Source organism: Sceloporus occidentalis, unplaced genomic scaffold (genome assembly GCF_023333645.1).
Source record: "Sceloporus occidentalis isolate IW3139 unplaced genomic scaffold, rSceOcc1.0.p SCAF_10, whole genome shotgun sequence".
Classification (NCBI taxonomy): Eukaryota; Metazoa; Chordata; class Lepidosauria; order Squamata; family Phrynosomatidae; genus Sceloporus; species Sceloporus occidentalis.
Genome location: NW_028316990.1, coordinates 28,204,486 through 28,231,310, shown reverse-complemented (window position 1 = coordinate 28,231,310; position 26,825 = coordinate 28,204,486). Strand labels below are relative to the sequence as shown.

The following is a 26,825-nucleotide window of genomic DNA, read 5'->3' as shown; positions in this document are numbered from 1 at the left end:
ATTGACCAGGCTGGCCAAAGCCATAGCTCCCTCTTTCCTGATTTACACTGTTAATTTGCAACTGGTTGTTGCTTCTCTTGATTCCAATCTCTTCTCCTATAATGTGTTCTCCCTGGTTTTTGATGTCATCTTTTGGAGATATGGGCCCATTACAGACGTGCTAGGGTTAGAAAGGGGCGTTCTTTCCGGACGCCCCCAACCCTAGGATGCGCAGAGCACGCACAAAATGGCGGCGGACGTTCCACACAGCCACCGCCATTACTATGTCATGACCGCGCCGCCTCTAAATGGCTTAGTGCGCCCTTTCCGCGGCCCCGGAAGGAGCTCCGTTTCGGAGCTCCTTCCAGGTTTGCGTCACTGGGTTAGATGGCTGTGCCCAGCGACGCAGAGGAGAAAGGGGCCAAGCGGCTCCTTTCTCCTCCTCCCCGCCACCGCGGGGTGTCCTTGGGGCTTGAAGCCCCAAGGACACCCCTTTCCAGGCCTCAGGGAAGTGGCCTTTTGCTGCTTCCCCGCGGCCTGGAAAGCGGCGGATCGGGGCCTCAGCGGCTGCCGCTCTGACCACTGAGGCCCCAATCTGGCGGGGAAAGGGGTGGGTGCAGGGCACCGCTTTTTGGCGGTCTGTAACGCGCCTTCATTACCAAATACACATCTATGTTGTTCTAATTCGTTGTTGTGTACAGCATCAAAGGGAGCTCCTGTCCCCAAATTTGGGAAAAATGGTATAAATTAAGAGGGAGTTGGAGTTAGACCACAGTTGAGAGGTATACCACTCTTCTCTCCCATCTTTTCTTCTCTCCAAATGATCTATGATTTTGTGGCTTATATCATATTTATACAGTACATCCTTTTGTGGCAGAGCAGTCTTTGTTACTTGTTACCCTTGCATTTTTTTTAACCTGGGGTAAAGTTTCAGAGGTCTTCAACAGATTTTAGATCTGTGTTTGTAAGTGCAAAAACAATAGTGCAAAGCCAGCATCTTAAGTTACACATTAAAGATACTTTAATGCATACTGTTAAGCAACAAATTCACGCATTAAGAAGCATTTGGGCTTTATATATGAAAAAAAGACACATATGTGTGTCTGTTTTTCTTAGCAGGAACAGAATGTCGCTTCAGATGATCCTACATATGAGAAAGAAGATAGACCTTCACTGATAGATAAGAAGTCAATTGTTGGATTTGGATATCCCCAAAATAGTGATTCCTAAAGTGGGTGGTACCACCTCATTGGGGCTGCTGGAAAGATCTAGGAGGCCAGTGAGAGAAAAAGGAGTGGCAGAAGGGATCTTTATTGGCTTGCAAGAAAGGCAAAGGTTACCAGAGGCCTTTAGTACTATGGTGAGGATGAGGAGGTTAGTGTGTGGTGGTGGGAGAGAAGCAGCAGAAAAAAGGAGCTGTCATATTTGGGACCCTGGATATGATTTGTGAGCTTTGCTGGAACTTGGATGTCAGGTTGGGAGGCTGCAGTGCTGCTCCTGCTTTCTTTCTTTGGACAGGCTGAGAGAAGAGGTAGCAGAAGAAACAGTTTGTGGAGGTTGGGGATGACTTGAAGCTGTGTGGGAAAGGCATGTCTCTGGGAAGGAGTGGGAGAAATATCTGGGGTTGATTATTCAAAACAGTCTTTCACCTCACTTGGATTGATACTCTTTCCTTGCCAGAGAGAACAGTGAGAAGCTGGCTGTACTCTTTCCACCTTGGCAAAGAAGGATTGATAATCGTTCCTCACCAGGGAGAAGCATCTCCTATTGCATCCAACTTTGAGAGCAGCAACCGAGTAGTTGATGGAGCGGTGACCGAGAAGCTTGTGCTGGCTTTTGCCGCAAGTCCAGCATGAGGAAGAGGCTTCTTGGTCACTGCTTGGCCAGCTGCTTGGTTGCTGCTCCCAGGGTGACTGGGTTTAAATTTAGCAGTGAGTGAGAATCATACCAGCCTCTAACGCAAGGCCATCATGGTTAAGAATCTTCTTGGTTCCTGCCTGTCTGCCTCATCTCATAGGCGTGTTACAGACGGGCCCATGAGGTGCCGTCGTTACGCGCGAGGGGCAGCGCTTCCTGACACACCTTGCCCCTTGTGCGTAACGAGTGCGTCAAAATGGTGGCGCCCTATACAGATGGGCGCTGCCATTTTGACGTCATGGACACGTAGCGTCCGGACGTTGTGCGGCAGAAGTGACGCCGCGAGTGTGTGCCTCGCGCCTTGCGGCGCCACTTCCGGGGCACAGAAAGAAGCGCCATTTTGGTGCTTCTTTCTTGCTGCGCCCGGGAACTGCGTGGTTTGGCTGCTGCAGTTCCCGGACGCAGCAACCGGCAGCGGCGCGAGACCGCCCATTTTGGGCGGTCTGTAACGCGCCATAGTTTCTTGTGATCTATGCAGTAATCTGTAATTACTGCATAGTACTCTTCAAGGCACAGATTGATTTTCTTCTGAAATTCTTTGGTGCATTCCATTTATTCAACATATTTTTTCAATGTGATACTTAGTGGCTCTTCCTTTTCTGAACCAAGCTTTGCCATTTGGTGTTTCTCACTCCATATATGTTAAAATCCTTTCTTGTAAAATCTTGAGCATTACTTTTCTTAGATGGGAGATCAGTGCCACAGTCTGATGGTTTCTACAATCTCTGGTATCCCCTTTCTTTAGTATTGGAATACATGCTGAACATTTCCAGTCTGTGGGTCACTGTTTGGTTTTCCTTATTTGTTGGCAGATTTTAATTAGAATGTGAGTGTATGCTGTGTTTGCAGCTTCCAACAGCTCTATTAGTATGCCATCTGTTCCTAGTGATTTATTACTGCAATGTACAGCTTTGGTTTCCCTTTCTAAAATGATGGGTTCCTCAACAAAAAGTTCTTCCTGGAATGAATCTGTCATCCTTTCATCTCTTTTATGTAGTTCTTCAGTATACTGCTTCTTATTTTTTCGTGATCATACAGTAGGCGATCTAGCTTTTGGTGTAAGTCTTTCACCAGGACAACCAAAGCTATCTCTGTCCCATACGTAGGCCTGAAAGGATATTGAAATGGATCTAGATAATCCATCTCCAGAAAACCTTGTATCTGGGGGGCCAATATGTGCTCTAGAACCTTGCCCCCAAATGGAATTTTACACACTGACTGATAATTATCCAAAATGTTGGGATCCTATAAAAGCTTTTTTAAAAGTGCCATATATACTTGACTGTAAGTTGACCTCTTGTATAAGTAAAAGGCAGGTTTTGGGGCCAAAATTATGGATTTTTATATGACCCATGGATAAGTCAAGGTAAAACCTATGGGGCATGTAACAAAGGATCTAAAAGATGAAGCAAAGGAAAACTTTGCCAAAGAATTTACAAAATTCAGGTAGGCATAAATGTTTGTTTACACCCTAAACACTGGATGGACAAGGAGGAAATTACCACCACCATTTCCTATCAGAAGGGAAAAAAACAGAAGCAGTGCCACAGCAGAGACAGTATAGAGACAGAGACAGCAGAAGGCAATGCTTCTTTTTAGGTTCTTCCAGGATGGACTACACTCTTGCCTTTGGATCCCCAAAACCACCCCTCTTATATTTGATATCAACTTAATATTAAAATGGACTTGTGATAGAAGGAGTGACCTGTGGGTGATCAGGGATTGCTCCCATAACAGGGCATCTGGTCTCAGACCAGTTGGCTCCAGATACGTTGTAAAGGAAGGCATCCACAAGAATAGATCACACAGAGACATCAGCATATTCCTTTTAATCAATGGAGGGAGATGATAGGATTCCAGCAAAGAAAGATAGTGGTGATCTCTCTGGGTCACCACAGCCAATCAGGTCTTCTTATGATGCAACAGATTTTTCCCAAGTACCTAAGTGTGTGGAATGGATTATGTGGAGGAAGGCACTCCTGGTATAATTTTATGGATATCTCCTGGCTGCTAGCTCGTTCTGAAGGCAAGTTTCTCTCCCAAGAGTTTTTTTTTAAAAAAAACTCAAACACTCACCCACTCAAAATGGCTACCCAGAAACTCCCTCTTCTTCTCCCTTGGGCTGTAGGGCTCCAGGTTGATGTGGCTCCTAAACCACCAAGAGACCCTGTTTTTCAGATAGTTGATACCAGTACAGTTTCACCAGCTGTTCTTCCCTTCTTTATCTGATGTCATGAACCTTTATTGACTGAAGCCCTCATCTGTGCCACCTGCATCTAGAAAGTTAGAAGGCTTGTACAGGGTTCTACCAGACACTGCACCTTATCTGTTCATCCACCCTACTCCTAATTCTTTGGTGGTTGAATCTACTACTAAATCCTCTGGCAAAACTCATTCTGCGCAAGTAGATAAGGAAGGCAGATGTCTCGACATATTTGGACGTCAATTTTATTCTTCTGTTGCACTTTCTGCTAAAATGGGTAACATGCAGACATGCATGGGTACCTTACCAAAAATGTGAAATAAGATATTTTATTGTTTCATGTTTAATAGATGCTTAACTAAAGAAGTCTGATCTTCTCTTATTTTCTTGGATTCTGGCATTTGTATTTTTTCAGCCTTTTGAACAATCCACATTAGGTGGCAGCCTACATCCCATAAGCTCTTTCTCAGTATACTAAAAATGTGAATAGATCATCTTATTCATCTAAGGTTTATACTATTTAGAAACAGGACTTTTAGTGAAGATTAATAAGTGACTCACTAAATAAGTGTACCTGAAAACAGATGTCTCTTTTGCTCCCCCCTGTATCTTTTTGGTGTCGCCCTGTTGATGCATTAGTGTACCCTGTTGCACACTTGCTGTTTGATATTGCAGTTGTTTCCAAACACTTGTCACCATTCACCTTTGCTGATTTATATCTGTAGCAGTAACTTCCATCTGTAGTCATTTCTCCTGGAGTGTTCCAGTGCTACCGCAGAGCACAGAAATTTTCCCAACACTCAGGAAATATGCAGTATCATTCATTGTTAATACAAATAGGTCAGCTGTCATCCTCAGTGCAGCAGGAAATGTATCTTTTGAGGCTTTGGGACTAAATCTCAAATAACAATCAGAGACATACGGTTACATTTTCTCCACTTTGGTGTGAAAAACTCTTTTAGGTAATCTGTATTGTGCTGAATATCTGCTGTAGCAGTAAATCAGTGATGTGGTTCAGCTATGTCGATTCTTTTTTAAATTAAGCTCAGTTGGAATAATGGCCTTTTCCACCAGCTAAGCAGTTGGGACAAATCATGCAGTCCTGAATTTGAATTTCACCTTTGTCACGTTCCTAGCTGAGACCTGTGGAGAGAATGAGTGACGCAGAATAAGAGTCCTGGCTGGGAAGAAGGACAAGTCAGTGTGGAGCTCGATGTTTTCAGACTATATACAGGGCACTGAAACTTGAAAGTTGGTCCAGCTAGGCAATTAGAACAGACTGAAGTTAGGCATTCCTGCTTAAAGGAGGCTGTGCCTTATTCCTTAGGCTTTGGATGCAGCAGGGCAGTGGGACTTCCTGCTTCTCCTAAAGGAAGCAGGGAGTTTGAATAGTGCCTTCTTGCACTGGTAAGCATTCAGGGAAGGAGGCAAGTAAGACTGCCTCTTAAGGCAAAGGATTCTAAGAACTATTCTCTCCAGGACGTCACTGGTCGGTTGATGCTTTCTGAAGCTGCTCCAAGTCTTCCCAGTTCTCTCTGTTTTCAGATCCCATTTGAGACAGTGGGGTGGGTCTGGCTGTGGTGGGTTGCAAGACCCAGGGCTTGGTAGCCTGCCTACTGGAACAGTAATTTTGGAAGGGCAAACTTGTATGAGATTATTCCTTTTTTATTGCCAGAATTGTTGATCACAGTTGCTGACATTTTGTGTAATTTTCCTGTCCCAGTGTGAAGCTGATTATGTAAGTAGATTAGCCATGTGCATGGTTATTTTGTGAGGAGGATGCTTCAAACGAAGGTGCGGGCATTTAGATACATGAAAACTTTATGTTTTAACACAACTTTAATGACTGGTTGCTGTCCAAGAGCTTTCAAAGAGAGATGTCAATTTGAAAATGTTTGGCACACAGCATTGGCAAGATGGCTACAGTCATCCTCATGGAGTGTTAGCCAGCAGATATCACCCATAGTCTACCAATCACATGTCAACCATAGTCAGCCATAAGGCACACAGCAGTTTCTCTAATTTGCTTCAGTGGGACATGTGCAGGAGAACTTTGCCATGAATAATTTTCTTCATCTTTAGTAATGCAAAGGTAGATGATACTGTATTTCTTTCTATTTCTTTCTATGAATTTAATATTAGACACTTTCTCCTTAAAAGCAGCGTACAGTGAGATATAACCTTGGTATAACAAGCTGATAATGAGCATTAACTTCTCACTACCTTCCTCCCATTTCATACTCTTTAGATGCTGGTTTATTTAAAGATCTTCATTCATCAAAAACAGAGAATTCTGTCTGAGGATAAAATCTTGCCTTATGATCATGGTTAATAAATGGCAGAGCTTTGAGAAGTTAACTTTTGGGAACTATATATCTTCAAATCCCACAGCCAGCATGGTCAGGGGTGGCTAGAAGATTCTGTGAGTCCAAAACAAGTAACATTGTCAACCTCTTGTAAATGGGTAGTAAGCCACAGTTCTCCATTTTGGGTGTAAGAGAGAACAAATGAGGATCATATTGCTAAACCCAGTATGTAACAGGCAGAGCAAGGGAGAGGTGCACAGTTTAGCAAGCCGGGAGATAAAACTACTAATTGTAGTTTCAGGCCTTTGCAATTTTGTAACCACATGACTACAAGTCTATTTTAGTTAAAAAGTTCTGTTGTGTTTGAATTCACATCTGACTGTCTTTTTCCAAGTTCTCACAACAATTATAAGATAATAAAATTAATTTTGTTCTTATATGTTTGTTCATCTTATCTATAATTAATAGTGGACATACATCAAATTTATAAATGAATAATAAAATGGTGGTCATTCTAAACTGGTATGACCTCTTCTTAAAAACGGATTTATATGCATGGCAGGGGGTTGGACTGGATGGCCCTTGTGGTCTCTTCCAACTCTACAATTCTATGATTCTATTCATAGTTCCAGTGTTTTTGAGAGAGACTGATTTTTTTTATTGTTGTATGCCATTGTGGAAATACTTTCCCATTGAGTAATATAGTGCGCCCGCTGTATATACTATACACGGCTTTCAGCTTACGCTGAAGACGCACAGCAATACAGTGAATGGCGTCTGTGCCTGTGGCACGCAAACATGCTGTGCTGCCGCGCCCGATCCCCATTATATTCAATGGGGCTCGAGCATAAACGTTTTTCACCTTACGTGTGGAGGGTCCGTAATGGATCCCCCCCGTAAGGTAAGGGTGCACTGTAATTTAAATACCTGAGAGAGAATTGTCTAAACATTTATTAACATATAACTAAGAATATTTGGCTAAATATTGTAATTTATACAACTAAATTGTAACCCTCTGTAATGTGATATTAGTTCAGCTTGGAAAACATGAATTGCGGACTTCCGGGCAGGGTCAGTGGCAATGGCAGATCGCCTCTAAAGAGTCTCCGAGAGATGACTTCTCCGCGCGGACTTCCCCCCCCAAACATAAACGAATTAAAAAAATCCAGACAAGGATTCCGGAAAGGGGGGTTCCCACATCCTTGGCAAAAAGGAGGGGATACCTGGCTCACAGAGAGCTCCCGAACCCCCTTCTCGAAGAAGGGATCTTGCGGAGACGAAGAAACAGAGGAGACAGAGGAAGCTGTCCCGCAGAGGAAGAGGGAGAGGGAGACGGAGCCAAAAGGGGCCGCGCAGGCAGAAGCCGAGTAAGACGACCGGCACTAAACCACCACCAGCTTTTTAACAAAGGCAAGTAAGCTAACTAATAATAAAAAATCTTGTACATGGGAAAGGGAAAAATCCAACATAATAGCTGCAAAAACAAAGGAGTCCTCATTTTCATGGTTGTGGAAAGACTCTAGAAGTGAAGAGGGACGGAGCAGAAACAAAGTAACAACACCTACTAAGAATTATAAATAGTGGCAAAATAGAAGCTACAATTTCCATAAACTGTGCTTGAAGTGAAACCAGACAGTAAACAGAGGGGGCAAGGTTGAAAAAAAAAAGGGGGGTAGGAGAATCTGGACTTGAAATATATGAACCCCTCTAAAACAGTCTAAAATTGAATCAGTAAAGTACAGAGACGCCTAAAGTGACTTGTTGCAAATATATCTACGGATAAAAAGGAGAGATTTTTCCCTCTTTCATTTTCTTCTGTTGCTAATTTGCCCCAGAAACAGGAATAAGTAAAGAAGTGGGATTTAAAACATTTGTGTTTAAGATCTGACTTATTTCCAAAAGAGTTATATTATTTCAATTCTATATTTGAGAGGCTATAATAAGGAGCAAAAGTAAAAGTACAGACCCAGCTGTAAAGCAGATTGAACTGAAGATAAAGACGAAACTAGCCAAAACAAGATAAGCTCAAGGCTATAGGTAGAGTTTCCAAACTTACAAAGACTCAAGAAGAAATAGCCCCACAAGGACAGCTGGTGGCAGAAGGGAATCACTTAGAAAGCTATCAATTGCAAAATAATAACATTGCTGCTAAGGAAGATTAACTTCAACTTAGCTATACAACAGCGACAGCTGGTGGCCAAGAGGAGCTATTGCAACTGAATTACAGAAAAATTGGGAAAAATAAACAAATAAAATACTGAAAAATAAAATTCAACAAATACAGAGAAAACAATAACAAGTTAAAGAAATTGTTTGTTTAAAAACAAATAGAGAGAAGAATGGCAATGTCCTTAAGAAAACATAACCCAACACAACCGAATAGAAGACCATCTATGAAATTTAGCTCTAAACAAGCTGAACAATCAGTAATTTTGGATGAAATTAAAAAGTTGGGCCAAGAAATGCAGGACATGCGTCAGGAAATGAAGGAAATGAAGACAGATTTGAAACGGGAATTCAAACCAGAAATTAAAGGACTAAACAAACAATCGAGAAGGTATCAAAAGATTTAAAAGAGACAGACACCAAAGTGGAGATTCTTGAGGTCAAAACAAAAGAATTGGAGGATAAGACACTACAACTTTCATTAGAGCAAGAAAGAGAAAGAGACCAGAGAGCCATTGCTGATTTTAAAACAAGGGAACGCTGTTTAAAGATTAGAGGGCTCAAGGAACTACAAAACGAGGATCTTTACAATTATCTCATCCCAATCTTGGCGGACTTTGCAGAAATACCATATTCAGATCTGATTAAAGAAGTGGACAAAATCTTCAGGATTAATTCAAGAACTGCCAGAGAAAGAAACCTACCGAGAGACATTTCTATTTATTTTGTGAGGACAAGAATTAAAGATTTGATTTTGGGAAAAAGCTACGCAAAAAGGCTAGTTGTTGATAAGGAGGAACTGTTGATCTTAAAAGATATTCCCGCGAGACTGTTGAGAAAAAGAGCTGACTACAAACTTCTCACGTCATCATTAAAGAGACATAACATCCCTTACAGATGGGAAATTCCTGAGGGGGTATCCTTTACGTACAAAAAAAGAGAGTGAAAATCAACAACCCAAGCAAGGCGAGAGACTTTTTAAGAACATTAAGAAAAAATCAGCCAGAAGAAGAGTTAGATAATCCAAATCAACAGTCAGAGGAACAAGGAGAATTAGAGGAGCAAAAAGATCCAGAGAAGGAACCAGAAAGCCGAGAGGGGAGTGAAGAGGAAGGAGAAACAAACAACGAGACCTAAGATAAGTATAAAAGGGCAATAATATTCAATACCTACTAAAAGAAAAATGAATTTTAAAATTTTGTCATGGAACATAAAAGGGCTAAACATACCAACTAAACGGAAAAAAACCTTCCAATATCTAAAAAAGAAAAATTGGGATATAATATGTTTACAGGAAACACATATAAAGAAATCAGAAGTAAATTTATTAAAAAATAAAAGATTGGGGAAAGAGTATATTTCGGCAAATAAAAGTAAAAAGAAAAGGAGTTGTAATGTATGTAAAATCTAATATACCATCTATAGAAATTTTAAATGATGAAGAGGGAAACTTTATGGGGGTAGAAATAATGATAGAAAATCAAAAAGTTTTAATAATAGGGGTGTATGGCCCATTGAATAAAAAAGAAATTTTACAACACCCTCATGAATAAAGTTTTGTACTTAAATTATAGTACTATAATTATGATGGGAGACTGGAACAGAGTATGGAATTCATCTATAGATAGAAAATCTAGTAAAATAATCAAAAAGAATCAAGGGAGACTTCCAAGAATATTTAAAAATATGATTGAAAATTTGGGATTAACATATATGTGGAGACATAAATATGGAATAGAAAGAGATTATACATTTTATTCCCACAGACATAAATCCTTATCAAGACTGGGTATGTTTTTTATTTCAAAAGATTGGGGAAAGAATATTCAAAAAATGGAAACTTTAGTAAGAACAATCTCAGACCATAATCCAGTAGTAATGGAATTAAAATTTGGACAAAATTTTTTTATATGGCGTTTAGATGATAATTTATTAAAGAGAAAAGAAACGATAGATAAAGCAAAGGAAAATCTACAAAACTACTTTAGAGAAAATTCTGGGAAAGATACTAATAATAGTATAATTTGGGAGGCCAGCAAGGCGGTTATGAGAGGTTTCTTTATTCAAGAGAAAGTACGAGAAAAGAAAAGGAAGAATAAAAAAATAAATAAAATTAGTGAAACAATAAAAAGAAAAGAGGAAACTCTGAAAAAGAACCCAGAAAATATAAAAATAATTAGGGAAATCAAGTTATTACAAAAGCAGATATTGATGTGTCTAATAGAGGAAGTAGAGAAGCAAATAAAATTTACAAAACAGCACTATTTTGAAAACGCCAATAAATTGGGTAGATGACTAGCATATAAAACAAAAAAAGAAAGGGAAAAAAACTTAATTATGAAAATTAGGGAGGGTGAAGTAGAAATAACAGATCAGGAAAAAATAAAAGAAATGTTTCATAGTTACTATACGTCATTATATGATAGACAAGACAAAACAAATTAAAGCATACTTAGAAAAAATTAATCTTACACCAATAGTAGAAGAACAGATAAATGAATTGGAAAAACCAATAACAAAAGAAGAAATCAGACAAGCTATAAGAGGACAAAAAAAAAAAAAAAAAAAAAAAAAAAAAAAAAAAAAAAGGAAAATCACCAGGCCCGGACGGGTTTACAATGACATATTATAAATTATTGGAAGATGAGATAATTGAACCCTTGCAGAAAATGCTAAATGAAATAAACTTTGAAAATTTTCCCGGAACGTGGAAAGAAGCAAACATTACATTAATTTTAAAACCAGATAAAGATCCCCAAGAAATTAAAAATTATAGACCAATCTCATTACTAAACAATGACTATAAAATCTTTACAACTATATTGGCCACCAGATTAAAAAAAATCTTAATGACCTGGATAGGAGAGGAACAAAATGGTTTTTTACCCCAAAGATATTTAAGAAAGAATAATGATTAATTCCATTGAATTGTTGAAGGAAAAAAAAAGACAAGGAGGTAGCAATAATACTAATAGATATGGAAAAGGCCTTGGATAGAGTACATTGGGCCACAATATTTGAACTTTTCAAAAAAATAGGAATTGGAGAAAGATTTCTGAAGTGGATCATAGCAATATATACAGATCAAGAGGCTCATCTAATTATAACTAGAGAAAAAACTAAGGTAGTTAAAATTAGACAAGGGACAAGACAAGGATGTCCTTTATCCCCCTTATTATTTATTATGATAATTGAAATATTAATCAGAAAAATCGACCAGAATAAAGAAATTCAGGGATTAGATAACAAGGGCTCTAAATTAAAAACATTAGCTTTTGCAGACGACTTAGTTTTCTTTATAGAGGATCCCCTTTTTAACAGTAAATTGATACAAAAAGAACTTAAAGAATTTGAAAAAATTGCTGGTCTAAAGGTTAATGATAATAAAACAAAGGTCTTAGCTAAAAATTTAAACGAAAGAGAAGAAAAGGAATTAATGGAAACAACAGGCTATAATATAGTAAAAAGAGTGAGATATTTAGGAATCGACATAATAACAAATAATGCAGATCTCTTTAAAAATAACTTTAAAGAAGTATGGAACCAAATTAAAAAAGACCTAGAAAACTGGAAATCTTTAAAATTATCATTATTAGGAAGAATTGTGTGTATTAAAATGAATATACTACCTAAGATTCTTTTCTTCTATCAAACAATAATAATACAATAATACAAAAAGAGAAATTAATACAAAATTAGCAAAAAGATCTGTCTAAATTCATATGGATGGGGAAAAAACCAAGGGTTAGAATGAAAATACTCCAGGATTCTAAAGAAAGAGGAGGCCTTTCTGTTCCAGACCTAAAAATTTATTTTCAAGCCACGTGTTTGATTTGGATTAAGGATTGGTTAAAGTTAAAAGACAGAAAATTATTGAAATTAGAGGGAGAAAAGTTAACTTTTGGTTGGCATGCCTATTTATATTACAATAAAGAGAAAATTGACAAGGAGTTCAACAATCACTGTATAAGGAAGCCGTTACTATGGATTTGGAAGAAAGTGAGGAAAAAAATTGGTGAACCAATCACATTAGAAACCTACCCACAGGAAGCCTTTTTATGGAGAGAGAAAGGATTGGTGAAGGATTGGTTAAAATATAAAGATTTGCTGATAAAAGATGGGAAAATTTATAGATTTAAGACGGAAGAAGAATTTCGGGATCAAAATTATAAAATCCATTGGTACCTAAAATGGCAACTAAAAGAAAGATTTAAAACAGATCAGAGGGAGGGGAAGTCTGTGGAAGATGAAACAGAACTGGAGAAAGTATTAAAATTAGAAAATAAAGGCTTACTTTCCAAACTTTATAAATTTTTATTGAAAATAGAACTAGAAAAAGAAGTAATTAAAAATAATATGATAACTTGGGCACAGAACATAGATTTAAATCAATGGGAGTACACATCTAAAGTACACTAGAAGTCAAAATATTAATAAGTAATATAGTAATATTAGAATTACTATAAAATGTTCTATAGGTGGTATATGACACCAGACAAATTGGCAAAAATATATGGAACAAAAGACAAATGTTGGAAATGTTTAAAAGAAAAAGGAACGTTTTTTCATTGTTGGTGGTCTTGCCCGAAGATTCAAAAATATTGGCACGAAATTCATAATGTAATTGGGAATATGTTAAAAATTAAAATGGATTTTAAACCTGAAATTTACCTACTTAATATATTGGATGGCAAATTAGAAAAAAATTATGGAAGAATAATATTTCATTTGATTATCGCAGCAAGGATGGTTTTGGCGCGAAAATGGAAAGAAGAGAACATTCCTGAAGTAGGAGAGTGGATAGATAAAATCTACGAACTGACTAAAATGGACTAACTAACAAGATTATTAAATGATGAAAGCATGGAAGACTTCTTTAAAGAATGGGAGAGTGTGTTAACTTTTCTACATCAAGAAGAGAAAGACTTCTGTGTAGAAGGCTTCATTGATTAAATACTTTTAAGTGTATTATTTATTATGACAGAGTTAAAAATGTTTTAATGGCCATGAAGAAATAGTAGGAATCTAGAGTCTCTCTTAAAAAGCCATTAGTAATATGTAGCACACAGACTATAGTGAATAAACAAGTAGATAATAAGGATTACAAATGAAATGTTAAAGAGCATTCCCGTGTACAAGATAGGAAGATCTGTGTCTTATGTTGATTGTATAGTTAGAGATAGGTGTTGATTGTAAATTAGTTAGGAACATGTTATATGTTTTGAAGGTAGAATGATGGGAAAGTTGAGGAAGTAAGAAAGGATTAGTATATGTAAGAGGGTAAGTGTAAGTGAGGAAAGTTTATATAGTGAAGAGGAGAAATGAATGAATGAAAGGATTGGTGAGAGGAAGGGGAAGGGGGAAGAGAGTGAAGATGGATACTGAGAGAAGTTTGTTTATGAAGAGAATAGGTTTTAATATGTAGAAGATAAGGACTGTGTATGTAATTTTTTTTGTGAGTAGTTTTAGTGTGTCATGTTTGTTGATGTTCTGTAATATATAAATAAAAAAAAATTTAAAAAAAGGAAAACATGAATTGCGTTGCTCAGCTGTAATCCCTCCCATATTTAGCAAAGGAATATTTTAATGCACTTTTGAAATAAACACGGGGGTATAAGAACATAAAGGTTGTGTTGGATCAGACCAAAGGTCTAACTGGTTGAGCATTCTGTTCTCACAGTGACTAGCCAAGATGCCCACAAGGAGGATATGAGGGCAATAGCCTTCTCTTGCTCTCCTGCCCTTCCCACTGACTGATTATTAGAGAGCATGGTACGCTGATCCCTGGGAAATAGCTTTCATTAAAAGAGCTTGGGAAAGTTCACTTTTAGACTAAAATTCGAAGAATGTTCCAATATGTTATTGTGGGAATCTACTACAGACCCCCAGGTCAGACGGAGGAATTGGGTAAGTCAGAAACGACTTCAAGGCACACAGCTGCTTTTCAATACTGTCCAAATTGGCCCCCATCTTACTATGTCTTGTTCAGTCTTACACTTTGTAAAAAAGTGCTCTGTTTTATCTGTCCTGAATCTCCCATGGTTCAACTTTGTTGGGTAGTCCCATGCTCTATTGTTGTTGTTGTTAAGTACTTTGAGGTTGACGCCAAATTATAGCAATACTATGCTAGGAATTTCTTGTAGGATTCGTTCAGAGGAGGTTTGCCATTGTCTTCTTCTTAGGCTGAGTATAACTTGTATCAGGTCACCTGGTCTCCTAGAGTAGTACCACCACATTATCAAAAGGATAGAAACATTTCCTGATCTGGTTTTTGTCAACTGACATTTTGAAATAATACCACTTTTGAAAATATAGTTTCTTCTTCTTCTCCTCTAATCATCCATATATTATAGGACTGGATCCAAGGATAAATTTCCTATGACAGAATTTTTTTTCCCATTGGAAGATGCACCTTCTGCAACCTTTAGATCTCACTATAAAGAATAATTTCTCTGAGGTCCAATGCTAGTAGAATTGGAACTTTCTTCCTCTCCTTCTCCTGCTGTTCCACCCCACTTTGCTATAAGAAGTCTGCTTGAGAAAATTTTCTCTCTCTCAAGAGCAGGCTCTTAAGATACATAACTGTGGAGAGAATCTGTAGGAGAAAGAAGGAGTCCTTTCTCCTATATGGAATTACTGGGATCCAGTGGAAATTCACCACTGGATTCACTACTCTAGTTGGTGGCTTGTTAAAGGCTAAACCACTGTGAGTTAATTTAATTGTTTGATGCTTGTGTGTCTCAAATAATCTTGACAGGGTTATTTTCATTTTTTTGCTCAGTGCAGGTATTTAGATTCAGTACATGCAAGAAATAAATTGTAAAAACTACATGAAATACCAATGGGAGTTTCATTAAAATTTCATTGTGATATAATGTATACTCCTTTGCCACCAAGGAATTTGTAAAATTAAGCTCTGTTGCATTTACCGGAAATCTGACTTGACAGTTTTGTAACTAAGAAAATATAGTCCCCAGCTTCCTTTCCTAATAGATTCTTTGGAGACCTCTCCTAAAGTAGCTTTCTGATATTACTTTTATACAGCAGCCATTCCACTTTTGAATGTTTTTTTTTACCATGAAGACTCTGTAAGAGACAATCCAAAATGAGATAATAGTCCAAAACACACTGCAGAAATAATCCAGTTTGAGACCGCTTTAACTGCCCTGGCTCAGTTATAGGAAATTTTGGGAAGTGTAGTTTTGTGAGGCATTTAACCTTCTCTGTCAGAGAACTCTGGTGCCACAATAAACTACAATTCCCAGAATCCCCTAGCACTGAGCCAGGTCAGTTAAAGCAGTCTCAAACAATTATTTCTTCAGTGTGTTTTGGACCAATGAGTGAAAAGGGACCCTTAGGCTTTTGGACTCTGGACCTAAGTGAAAGATATTGTCAGGGAAGAATGACACTGTCAGCAGCCAAATGGAAAGAAAAGCCTCATTGAACAACAGATGAATACCTCCTTCCTTTGATACCTCCAGTTTACAAATTTAACATAAATGGTGTGAAAATGCAGCCTTTCTTGACCTCTTTGCCCATGGGTAACCACTGGTTCTTCTTCATGATCTCTGTGCCTCACACATATGGGTTTGCGCCTGTGCAGAGATCACCATCTGATTCTTTCAGAGCTGAGTAGCTTGGCAGGAAATAGCCCACCCTCACCGCCAAAAGCCTCAGCTGTTTTCCTTACTATTTATATATTTTATTTCTGTTCCATATACAATTAGAACCTTTACTGATGGTTCCTGCTGAGCCCCCCCTCCTCACTTTAGGGTTTTTCTTTTTTTCATATGGCCTCCACCTCTCTTTTTCAGCTGTGTTCTTTGTGCAGTCGGAAGGTTTCGATCTCCGATGCACATGCTAAATGCCCCTTTTGCCTTGGTGAAAGGCATATCATTGATTGCTGCTCGCTTTGTAAAGGCTTTACTGCCCAGGCCCTCAAGAATTGGGCACATTACCTTAAAATTTTTTTGTTGGGAGCAGTCCCTGAAAGTTTCTACCAAAGTTTCCACGAGGTCTACATTACTGACCATTCCTCTTTCCAAGCCTAAAAAAGTGGCCTCAATGGATGTTCCTCAACTGACACCAATCATGCTTTCCACTCCAGTACTGATTGTCTCTTTGATACCAACTTCTGTACCCTGTCACCTACATCTGTCCCTTCGGATTGGAATTATTACGTATTATTATTATTATTATTATTATTATTATTATTATTAACCTTTATTTATAAAGCGCTGTAAATTTACACAGCGCTGTACATATAATCTTTTAATTAGACAGTTCCCTGCCCTCAGGCTTACAATCTAAAAAGACACGACACAAAAGGAGAAGGGAGTGGTGGAGGGGAAGGGGATGAGGGCCAGCAGTTCTCTACCTCCGAGGCCTGGACCAAGGCAAATGGACTGGAGGGAGGGCTTGGCTTCTTAATGGATAGGTAAACTTCTTCCAGGGAGGACTGTTGGAGTTAGCGGAATGCCTCTCCCCTCCCTCCCTCCCTCCCCCCCCCCAAATCTTTTGCCCTGGTTTGGTTTTGGGCAGAGTACAGCTCCCAGCCAGTCAGGGTTGGGGCCGGGACTGAGATTTGAGTATCAGAGCTCATGTCCCCAGACCCAGCGCTGGGGACAGAGCCTCTGGGCTCTGAGACCTAAGCCCCAGCCCTGGCCCTGACTGCCTCTGAATACAGGTTCAGAGGGAGCCGGGGCCTGAGCTTTGAGCCCAGAGGCTCCTTCACCAGTGCTGAGCCTGGAGATGGGGCTCCGAGACCCAAGCCTTGGCCCCAGCCCTGGCTGACTGGGAGCCAGACTCTGCCCCCAAAGCCAAGCCAGGGCAAAAGATTTAGAGGAAGGAAGGAAGGAAGGAAGGAAGGAAGGAAGGGGAGGGAATTGAGATTCTGTTCCCATTTTTCCTAATGGTGGCACGGCCATGTGGCTGTGCTGCCATTAAGGATAATGGGACTTGAGCATCCATGGATTTTGGTATTTGGAGGGGTGGGGCAGTCCGGAACAGATCCCCTGCAGATATCGGGGGCCTACTGTATCCAGTTCTGAGCCCCACAGTTCAAGAAGAATATTTTCGAGCTGAATGTCCAGAGTGACCTAAATGATGAAAAGTCTGGAAACTAAGCCCTCCCTCTATCCACCATCATCTAGCGGGAGAGAAAGTCAGGCCAGCTCCATCAGGCCTAGCCTGAAAAAGAAGAAGAAGCCCCCCCCCCTTCAGTCAGTCTGCCTTGGCCCAGGCCTCAGAGGGAGAGAAGATCTGCTGGACTTCAACCCCTTCCCCACTGCCTTTCCCTTCTCCTATTGTGTCTTGACTTTTTAGATTGTAAACCTTAGGGCAGGGAAATGTCTAATATACAATTTATAAGATGCTCTGAGAGTCTATTAGTTGAACAACGGGGTATAAATAAATAAATTATGAGGCGTGATTTAGGGAGCTTTGTATTTTTAGCTTGGAGAAGTTAAGACTGAGAGGTGACATGATAGATATCTTTAAATATCTGAATGGGTGTTATGTAGAAAATGAAGCAAGTTTGTTTCTTGCTGCTTGAAGAGACTAGAACATGAAACAGTGGATTTCAAATTACAAGTGATTCCACCAAAACATTAGGGAGAACTTCTTCAATGCAAAGGCTGTTCAGCAGTGGAATAGACTACTGTGGTGGTGGAGGACTCATTCTTTGGAGATCTTTAAACAGAGGCTGAAAGGGCATATTTCAGGAGAACTTTAGTTGCATATTATTACATGACAGGGGTTGGACTAAATACTTCTTGTAGTCCTTCCAAGTCTAAGAATCTATAATTCTATGTAAATTAAAATTTCCCCTGCACTAATATTTTGCATTCTGTTACGATTTACCACATGGGCCTTGCTGCAAAAGGTTCTAAGTTCTAGCATTTCCTGATCAGTCCATTTTAAGTGTCAAGGATGGAATAGACTTATTTTTCTGGGATGCTGGAGAGCTATTGCTATTCACTATTATATCGAGTGGAGCAGTAGCCTGACTTTGGATAAGGAAACTTCACATGCTAATTTGCAGATATGACTCTTAGTTGTCAGAATCCAATATTGCAAAATAGGATTTAAGTCCAATGATTGTAGCTTCAGCACATCAGTTACTGGATATGATTGTAGTTTTTAAAAATAATTTATATTATAACTTGCTCCAGAGTCCTTTGCCATCTATTCCCCTCCCCCAGTACCTTTCTTGATGAAGAAACAAAATTATTTCTTAAGTGTCCTTTGTACTTGCAGAGAAAATGAAGTGCTCAAGGTACAGCTAAAGAAATACGTTGGAGCAGTCCAGATGCTGAAACGAGAAGGTCAGACTGTGGAAGGTGAGTGTAATATTGCCACTGTGTTTGCCTAGAATTTGCTGTTTGCTGGTACAAAATGTATCTCTAATAGATCATTGTCAAAATATAGTCTTGGAAAAAATATATCAATTGTTAGCATGGAGCAGTTTTGTCCAGTAATTTCAGATGCCATTCTTGGATTTTTCAATAGCTTTTCATAAAAGAGCAATTGGTGATTTAGGCTTGCTAGCTGTGTCACGTATGGCATAACAAGGCAACCTACCTTTGTCTTTCTGTTATCTATATGAGGTGCATGTGTGCATGTTTCATTTCAAACCCACACAGCAACCAAGACCCTTTCTCTACTAATGGCAGTAATTCATCCTTTTGTCTTACAGAACTTGCTTTGTCTGCCCAGACATGATTCTTTTCTTGTCTTTTCCCTTTCTTTTCTTTTCAACTCTCATTTGTAATCTCTTCAAAACAGTATGCGTTTTACAGAGAATTGTGATTATTTTCTGTTTTGAGTTGTTCCCTAGTGTTCAAGGGGAAGAGAATAGAAGGAGAATATTGAGGCCTCTAGATGTTTGGGACTTTAACTCCCATAAGCCCCAGCCAGTATGGCGAATAGGAATTATGGTAGAGGTAAAAAACAAAACAAAAGCACATCCCTAGTTTATTTACTTGTTTTGTGTTGGATCCAGAGTCACAGAAATGGCAGACCCCTCTTCTGTGGCAGCCTCTTGTACCCCTCTCAACAGTTGCTTCAGTGAATAGCATTCTGTTCAGAAAGGTGCATGCTCCGTGTTTTTTGTGAGAACCACGGAACCCTCTGAATTTTTGGCTGCATCCGCACTGCAGAAATAATACGGTTTGACACCACTTTAACTGCCATGGTTCAATGCTGTGGAATTTTGGGAATTGTAGTTTGCTGTGGCACCAGAGCAAAACTCTGACAGCCTGATAGAATCATAGAATCATAGATTTGGAAGAGACCACAAGGGCCATCCAGTCCAATCCCCTGACATGCAGGGAAGCTCCACCCCCTCAGCAACAAGCACACTCTCCCAAGAGTTTAAAAAAAATTCAACCACTCATCATTCAGAATGGCTGCCCAGAAACTGCTCTCCTTCTCCTCTCTGTGGCAGGAACTGGTCTGGAAAGGCTCTGGGAGGAGTTAAATAGAGCTAGTCTGTTAGCTCCACCGTCTAGTGACTCACAGATGTGACTCACAGAAGCTCAACCCCTCAGCAACAAGCACACTCTCCCAAGAGTTTTTTAAAAATTCAAACACTCACCACTCAAAATGGCTGCCCAGAAACTGCTCTCCTTCTCCTCTCTGTGGCAGGAACTGGTCTGGAAAGGCTTTTGTTTGAGATATATTTACTCCCACAATCCCGTCCCTCCCTGCGTACCTTGAATTGTGCTCGGAAACAAACTGGCAGCCAATGAAGCTGCTTCAACAGGGGCATTGTATGGTCTCTGTAATTGTCATGCCCAGCCTGGAGGACGGCTTGGAGGACTCAGAGGATGAGCTAGAGCCCCTGGGACCTGAACCTGTAATGGAGGAGCCAGAGCCCCTGGGGCTTGAACCTGTAATGGAGGAGCCAGAGGCTGGCCCTAGTTCTGCTGGAGCAGAGTCTGTGGTCCCTCCAGAGGTTCAGCAGTCAAGTTTGCCTGGTGCCGAGGCTGTGGACATTGAGGAGGATCTGGGCAGTGTGCCTACCTTCAAGGAGCGTCGAGCAGAAAGAGAGGGCCTTCGAAGATCTCGGAGGCTTTATCAGAAGTGTGTTCATAATCAGACACAGCTGAAGGCCGGCTCCTTGCCTTCTTAAGCACCTGGAGCATGTGTGGTTCTTTGCCAGTGGATATCTGACTCTTTTAGAGGAAAGACTCTGTCTCTGGCTCCTTTGGCTTCTTGTCTTGACTACCCGGATACCTTGACCTTGGACTGCTTTATTGACCTGCCTCTCTGATACCCTGAACCTCGGACCGTCTGACAATTCTCTTGGTAATCCCTTTTGATAGAGCTACTGTGAATCTTCAGGACCTTGTAGCTTACACTGACTTTGCTGTTCTGGGGTGGTGGTGTTTGTTTGAGAACTAGCTGTCTTATCAGCCCTTTGGCTGCTTTCCCGGACAGTAATCTGCCCCTGTTAACAGCCTGGCAGCAGCTCTTTGAACCAGCTGAATTTTCCGAACACTTTTCAAAGGCAGCCCCATGTAGAGCCCATTACAGTAGTCCAAATGGGATATAACCAAGGTATGTACCACCGTGGCCAGATCTGGCTTCTCAAGGAACGGGCGCAGCTGTCAGGCTCACTAGTGTCTTAGGTAGTCTTGTTTCCTGTCCTGCAAGGGCCAATGGATCCTGCTGTTTTCCTTCTCTTTGCACTACCTGTTCACTCTAAAACTTGCTCTAAAGGCTGCAGCAGGAGAGGAAGGGGAAAAAAGTTCAAGTTCCACTGTTGTTGAATACTGAAATACACTGACAGTCTTGTACTCAATTCTTTGTTTGGAGATACGTTGAATTAAATCTGGATCTTCTGTATGGAAAGAGAGTGTTTCCCCCCAGGCTATGAACTCTTACTTATACTCGTTAAAATAAGAGTTGTCAAGATTTGGTGTTTGGTTAACCAGGGTTTATCACCTATGGATGGACATATCACTGTGATTTTTGTGTTTATTCTGACAGGTCCTAATGGTCTTAGCCTCCAGCAATATACCTATTAAGATAACTATTCCAAAGGTTGGGAGAGTGTTGGAGGTGACCCATTTTGAGCTAATTTCTACTAGCAGAGTTGTGCCAGCTCTGCAGGTAAATCCTAATTGGCCCCAACTGATAATTTCTTCATTGCTGGGCTGATGCAAATCTGAGCTGAGATAGCTGTCAAAAGAAGAACGTGGAGTACCTTGAGCCAAACACAAGCTAATTCCACAAATAGTGCAACCTGCCTGGGTTGCAAGACTGACAGGCCACCTGCTTCCTCCAGCTGTCTAATTACTTGTCAAATCCTTGTTAGTGACATTTTAAAAATAACATCTTTAATTGATTTAACATCAGCATTTGGAGAGAAATTTACAATTCAATATATTTAATTTTTCTGCAAGCTATGGATAAACACCCTTCCCTTGACGCTGTGGAAATTCTTTGTTAACATATCATTTGCAACAAGGGTGGCATAATACACGCCAAGTACAAATTGCACATATCTTTGTATGATGATTGCACTGCATTTGTGGTCTGTGTGATTAAGTACAGTGATACTCAAAGTGGTGGTCACCATCCGTGGCAAGTTTCCAGGAAATCATGGGGACGTGATAATAATATGAAAGTTATGGGGCCAGTATTTGAGATGCTGCAGGGGGAAAATTGCCAGCCTGTCATCTCAAATTGCATCTGCAGTGCTGAAATAATCCAATTTGATACCAGTTTAAACTGCCATAGTCATAGGCCAGCACAAATGTATTTTCAGGATGGCTTAGATTCACCAGTGATGTTTCACTATATGCCTTTAAACTATACTATGATCCTATCTCCCTCAGGATACTGTATATAGAGCGCTATGAAATGCTGTTTAATTTGTTTTTAAATGACACTGAATTTGGCACAACAGCAGATTGAAATGGTTTCTCTGATTTAAAAATTGTTTGGTGAGTCTACAAAATTCCTTTTTTGCTACATGAATCTCTAGTGTAAAATAAGCATTGCATATTTTTTGTTTGTTTGTTTGTTTGTTTGTTTGTTTTCAGTCTTGGCAAGTCTTTGGAACACAGAGAGCGAATTTACCATCCCAGAGCAAAAACAAGTAGAGAATAATGAAGAGCTATCAAATTCATATGAAAGAAAGCTGATTGAGGTGAGAATGGAAAAAGTAAAGTAAGGGAATACCTTTCCTGTGAAAGCTGGAAATTTTTTTTAATCTAATGTTTAATAATGCTTTTAACCTTATCTTGTTTTGGAAGTTGAAATAACTGTGTGAACTGTAATATTAATATGTTTTCTAGTTTTAGTATCTGATTTGTTTTTCTTATAAGTAGAAACAGAGGATTCAAAAAAACCTGTTTTGGTGTTCTTTCTTCCACTTTTCATTCTTTCTTCTACTAAATGTAGTCTACCTTTGCAATGATACTTTTAGCAGACCTGTTAAACAGTGAAGATGATAAAATGCAGACTTGCATGGCCTCCTTACCAATGGGAGACCATTCTTTTTCTCCATATTCTATCCTTGCATTAACCCTATGAACCAGAGACTTCCAAGTCATCCTGTTATCGACAGCCCTGCTCAGGTCTTGCAAAGTCAGGGTTGTGGTTTTCTTTATTGCGTCTATCCACTTGTAATACAATCTTCCTCTTTTCCTATCGCCTTCTATCTTATCAGGTGTTATTGTTTTTTCTAAAGAGTCATGTCTTCTCATGATATGTCAAAAGAACACAAGTCTCAGTTTAGTCATCTTGGCTTCTAAAGAGCATTCAGGCTTCATTTGAACTTTACCTTGGATCCATTTATTTTTTGTTTAGCAGTCCATGGGATCCAGAAAACCCCTCTCCAGCTCCATGTTTCAGATTTTGTTTCTCTTCATATCAGCTTTCTTTACTCTCCAGCTTTCACAATCACACATAGAAATTGGAAATACAATGGCACGGGTACTGCAGAATTCAATATTTATTGATATATCTTTACACTTGAGGAACTTGTCTGGTTATTTGATAGCTGCCCTTCCAAATACTGATTTTTTGACTGCAGTCTTCATTCTGATTAATGACTGAGCCAAAGTATGGACAATCTTGAATTTATTTCAGTGTCTTCATCGTCTTCTTTAAAGTTATGTAAATAATCTGTGTGATCATTACTTTGTTTTCTTAATGTTCAACTGTAACCTTGCCTTTACTCTTTCTTCCTTGTCTCTCTTTAATAGTCATTCTGAGTCTTTGCTATTTTTTGCTAGTAATATGTAGTTATTTGCGTATCTTAAATTGTTATCATCATTCTTCCAGTTTTTGTGTTTCCTCCCTCTGAGTCTAATCCTACTTTACATATGATATATTCAGCATACAGATGAATGATGAAATGCAGTTTTGACCCCTTTGCCACTAAGAAACCATTCTGTTTCTCCATATTCTGCCCTGACAGTGACCTCTTGGCCTGAGTATGGGTTAAGACATCAAGACAAACAAATGTGGCAGACACATTTCTTTAAGAGTGATTTATAGTTTTTCATAATAATCTTCACAATCCAAGGCTGATTTTCTTTCTTGTACACAGCTTTAAATGTCCTTATTTCCTGGGTTTTTGTGTGTGTGTATGTGTGTGTCCCTCTGTATACGTTGTTGCAGAAGACTTTATAATTAACAATACAAAAATATCTGAACCACAGCTGTCATGGCTAAAGTGTGGTGGCACGCAGAAAATAAATAGTTGTGAAGTGTGTTAATCATAATGATATAGGGCAGGCCAATAAATGATTCTGGTCCAATCAGGAGTTTCATATAAATCATTCCAAGAGTGGAACTTCCAGTACCATATAATTACATCAGGAAATTATGTGCGTGTGCGCACGCGCACATGTATTGGAATGCAGTAGGCAGTCAATAGCATTGTGTTTCTCTAAAAAGTCTGATTGAAGTGAACACCAGCTGTCTGTGGAGTAAAAGATATAATAATGCCAATAATGAGCACTGTCATAAGAATCTACAACTTACACGTTATAACATACAACATTTACTAATGTAGTACCTTGTTTTTCTTGATCTTGTTCCCTCCTGTTCTCTATGGCAGTTGGATTCCCTCCGGAGAGTTTACATAATTTCTTGTCCTACTGAACATGGGTTGAAGTCCAAATTGAGCGTTAACTATGGTTAAACCTATGCAGGATTGTCTAGGAACCCTCGTTAACTCATACCATAGTTATAATTCACTGTAGACATTTACTGTGTATATTGCTTTGTTTTCCATATTTGTTGGTATATTTCTGCATATTTCAGTTAGCACTGAACTTGCATCTGTCTGTAGGCACTGTAGCAGTTCAACTGGGATATTATCTGTTCCCGGTGAGTTATTTTTCCCCATTTCCTTTATTGCAGATTCCACTTCACTTCTTAGAATTTGGGGTTCGTCTTTGTATGGCTCCCCATTCCAAGTATTATTCATTCCCTCATCTCTTTTGTATAACTCTTCTGTGTATTGCCTACAGCATCTTTTTATTTCCTGTATTATGTTCTTTTTTTCGCCATAGAACATCCCTGCCCTTGGTTTGAACTTGGATTTAATTTATCAGATTTTTTGATAGAGGTCTGTCGTTCTTCCTTTTTTGTTGTTTTCTTCTATTTCTCTACATGGATTGTTGTAGTATAGTCGCCCCTCCTAACTCGCAGAGCCAAGATCCATGTTCTTGAATATGTGTGGAGGGGCGACCTCTGTTATTTGCAATGGTGCACGCGCACGGAGGTGCACCCCATTCAAGCCTATGGGGCTTGAATAAGTGTGACTCTCCATTTTTTTTGGGGGGGGTGCCGGGAACAGATCCCCCGCAAAAACGGAGGGCCAACTGTATTTCCCCTTATTCCTGTGTGTCAGAGATAAATTCATGCTAGTAACTAAATCTTATGAGAGCCATTCTAGCCTTAGAATAGAGGGAAAACCCATAGAAAAGCAAGGAAACTACATGTTATGAAATTGACTCCTCATAGATAGTGACAGACCAGATGAAACACCAAGTCTTGAAAATACTAATAAACTTTACTAGGGTAAAAGAAAGTACATCTAAAACATGTGGTAGATAAATACTCACAGAGCACAGGGGTAGATGAAAGGTGCTGCAGACTGAGGCTGTGGGAAATTCCCAAGAGGCCCTCTCCCACCTTAACAATGATAAAGTCTTCAGCTTTAGGTTTCAGAGACTCACTACCTGCGTCTTCCAACACCGCTTCTTGAAGGCAGTGGGTCACTGAATAAGTCCCATGTGCATCAGATGATGCTATTGTTGAATAGCTGTCAAGGGCTTTGTTAAAATATCTGCAACCATTTCCTTGTTTGGACAGTACTTACTTCAGTTCAGTTACCTCTCACTGCATCAGATCCCTTATTCAATGAAACTTAACATCTATATGCTTTGTGTGTGGTATCCACTTTTTGTTCTGTACTAACTTTATACACCCTTGGTTGTCCTCATGCAGCACAGCAACTTCAGAGGTTTTCAACCCATTGTCAGTAGATAACTAAACCAGATTTCCTTCTAATATGCAGTTCCATTGGGATGGTTTGGTCATCTTCCTACTAAGGATGCTAACAGCTGCAATGATATCTCATTTTGTGACTGTTGCAAATAACAGCAACTTACCAATGGCTCCTATTACTCTAAAAAGAGGATGTCATGTTCTCATCCATTCATTTTGGTCTATTATTATACGTGTCTTGGCTCCCTTTGCCTCCTATATCCCAAAATTTAACAACATATCTTCAATTTTCTGTTTCTTATTGAGAAGGAAACTCACATCCTTTTTCTACCTGTATGCCCAGATAATGTGTTATTGGACCCAGGTCTTTAATCTCAACATTTTCCATTTAGTCTGAGTATGATTTCTGTGCTATAACTTTCCTCTTTGTAGCATAGTACCTGACACAGACTAGGATATGTGTCCATTCATCCCCCCACCCCCCCAACAGCTGTAAAGACATGGGTGTGCCTTTCCTCAATAAACCCCCAAACTTACAAGGACTCCATCAATTTTTTTTGGGGGGTGTTCCCAAGAAACCCTGATTTCTTGGGATTCCTGGTGTTCCCTGATGGCACAGTGGTTAAATGCCTGTACTGCAGCCGCTCACTCAGAAACCATAAGGTTGCGAGTTCAATACCAGCCAGGGGCTCAAGCTCGACTCAGGCTGTAAATAAATTAGTTAGTAAAGAGGGTAAATGCCAGTACTGCAGCTACTTACTCACAGTCGCAAAGTTGTG

General features: G+C 39.5%; 1 protein-coding gene across 7 annotated transcripts in view; it reads left to right on the top strand.

The window, feature by feature from the left end:
- Positions 1 to 26,825, top strand: part of LOC149306264 (sorting nexin-29-like) — a 152,861-nt gene that overhangs the window by 43,762 nt on the left and 82,274 nt on the right. For all 7 annotated transcript variants that reach the window (XR_016282501.1, XM_089540509.1, XM_089540511.1 and 4 more), the window contains 2 exons: positions 18,829 to 18,911; positions 22,623 to 22,729. Coding sequence is in view for 6 of the 7 variants with exons in the window: in XM_089540509.1 (XP_089396635.1) it covers positions 18,829 to 18,911; positions 22,623 to 22,729 (190 nt within the window). In the remaining variant the exon portion in view is untranslated. The remainder of the gene's footprint in view (positions 1 to 18,828; positions 18,912 to 22,622; positions 22,730 to 26,825) is intronic.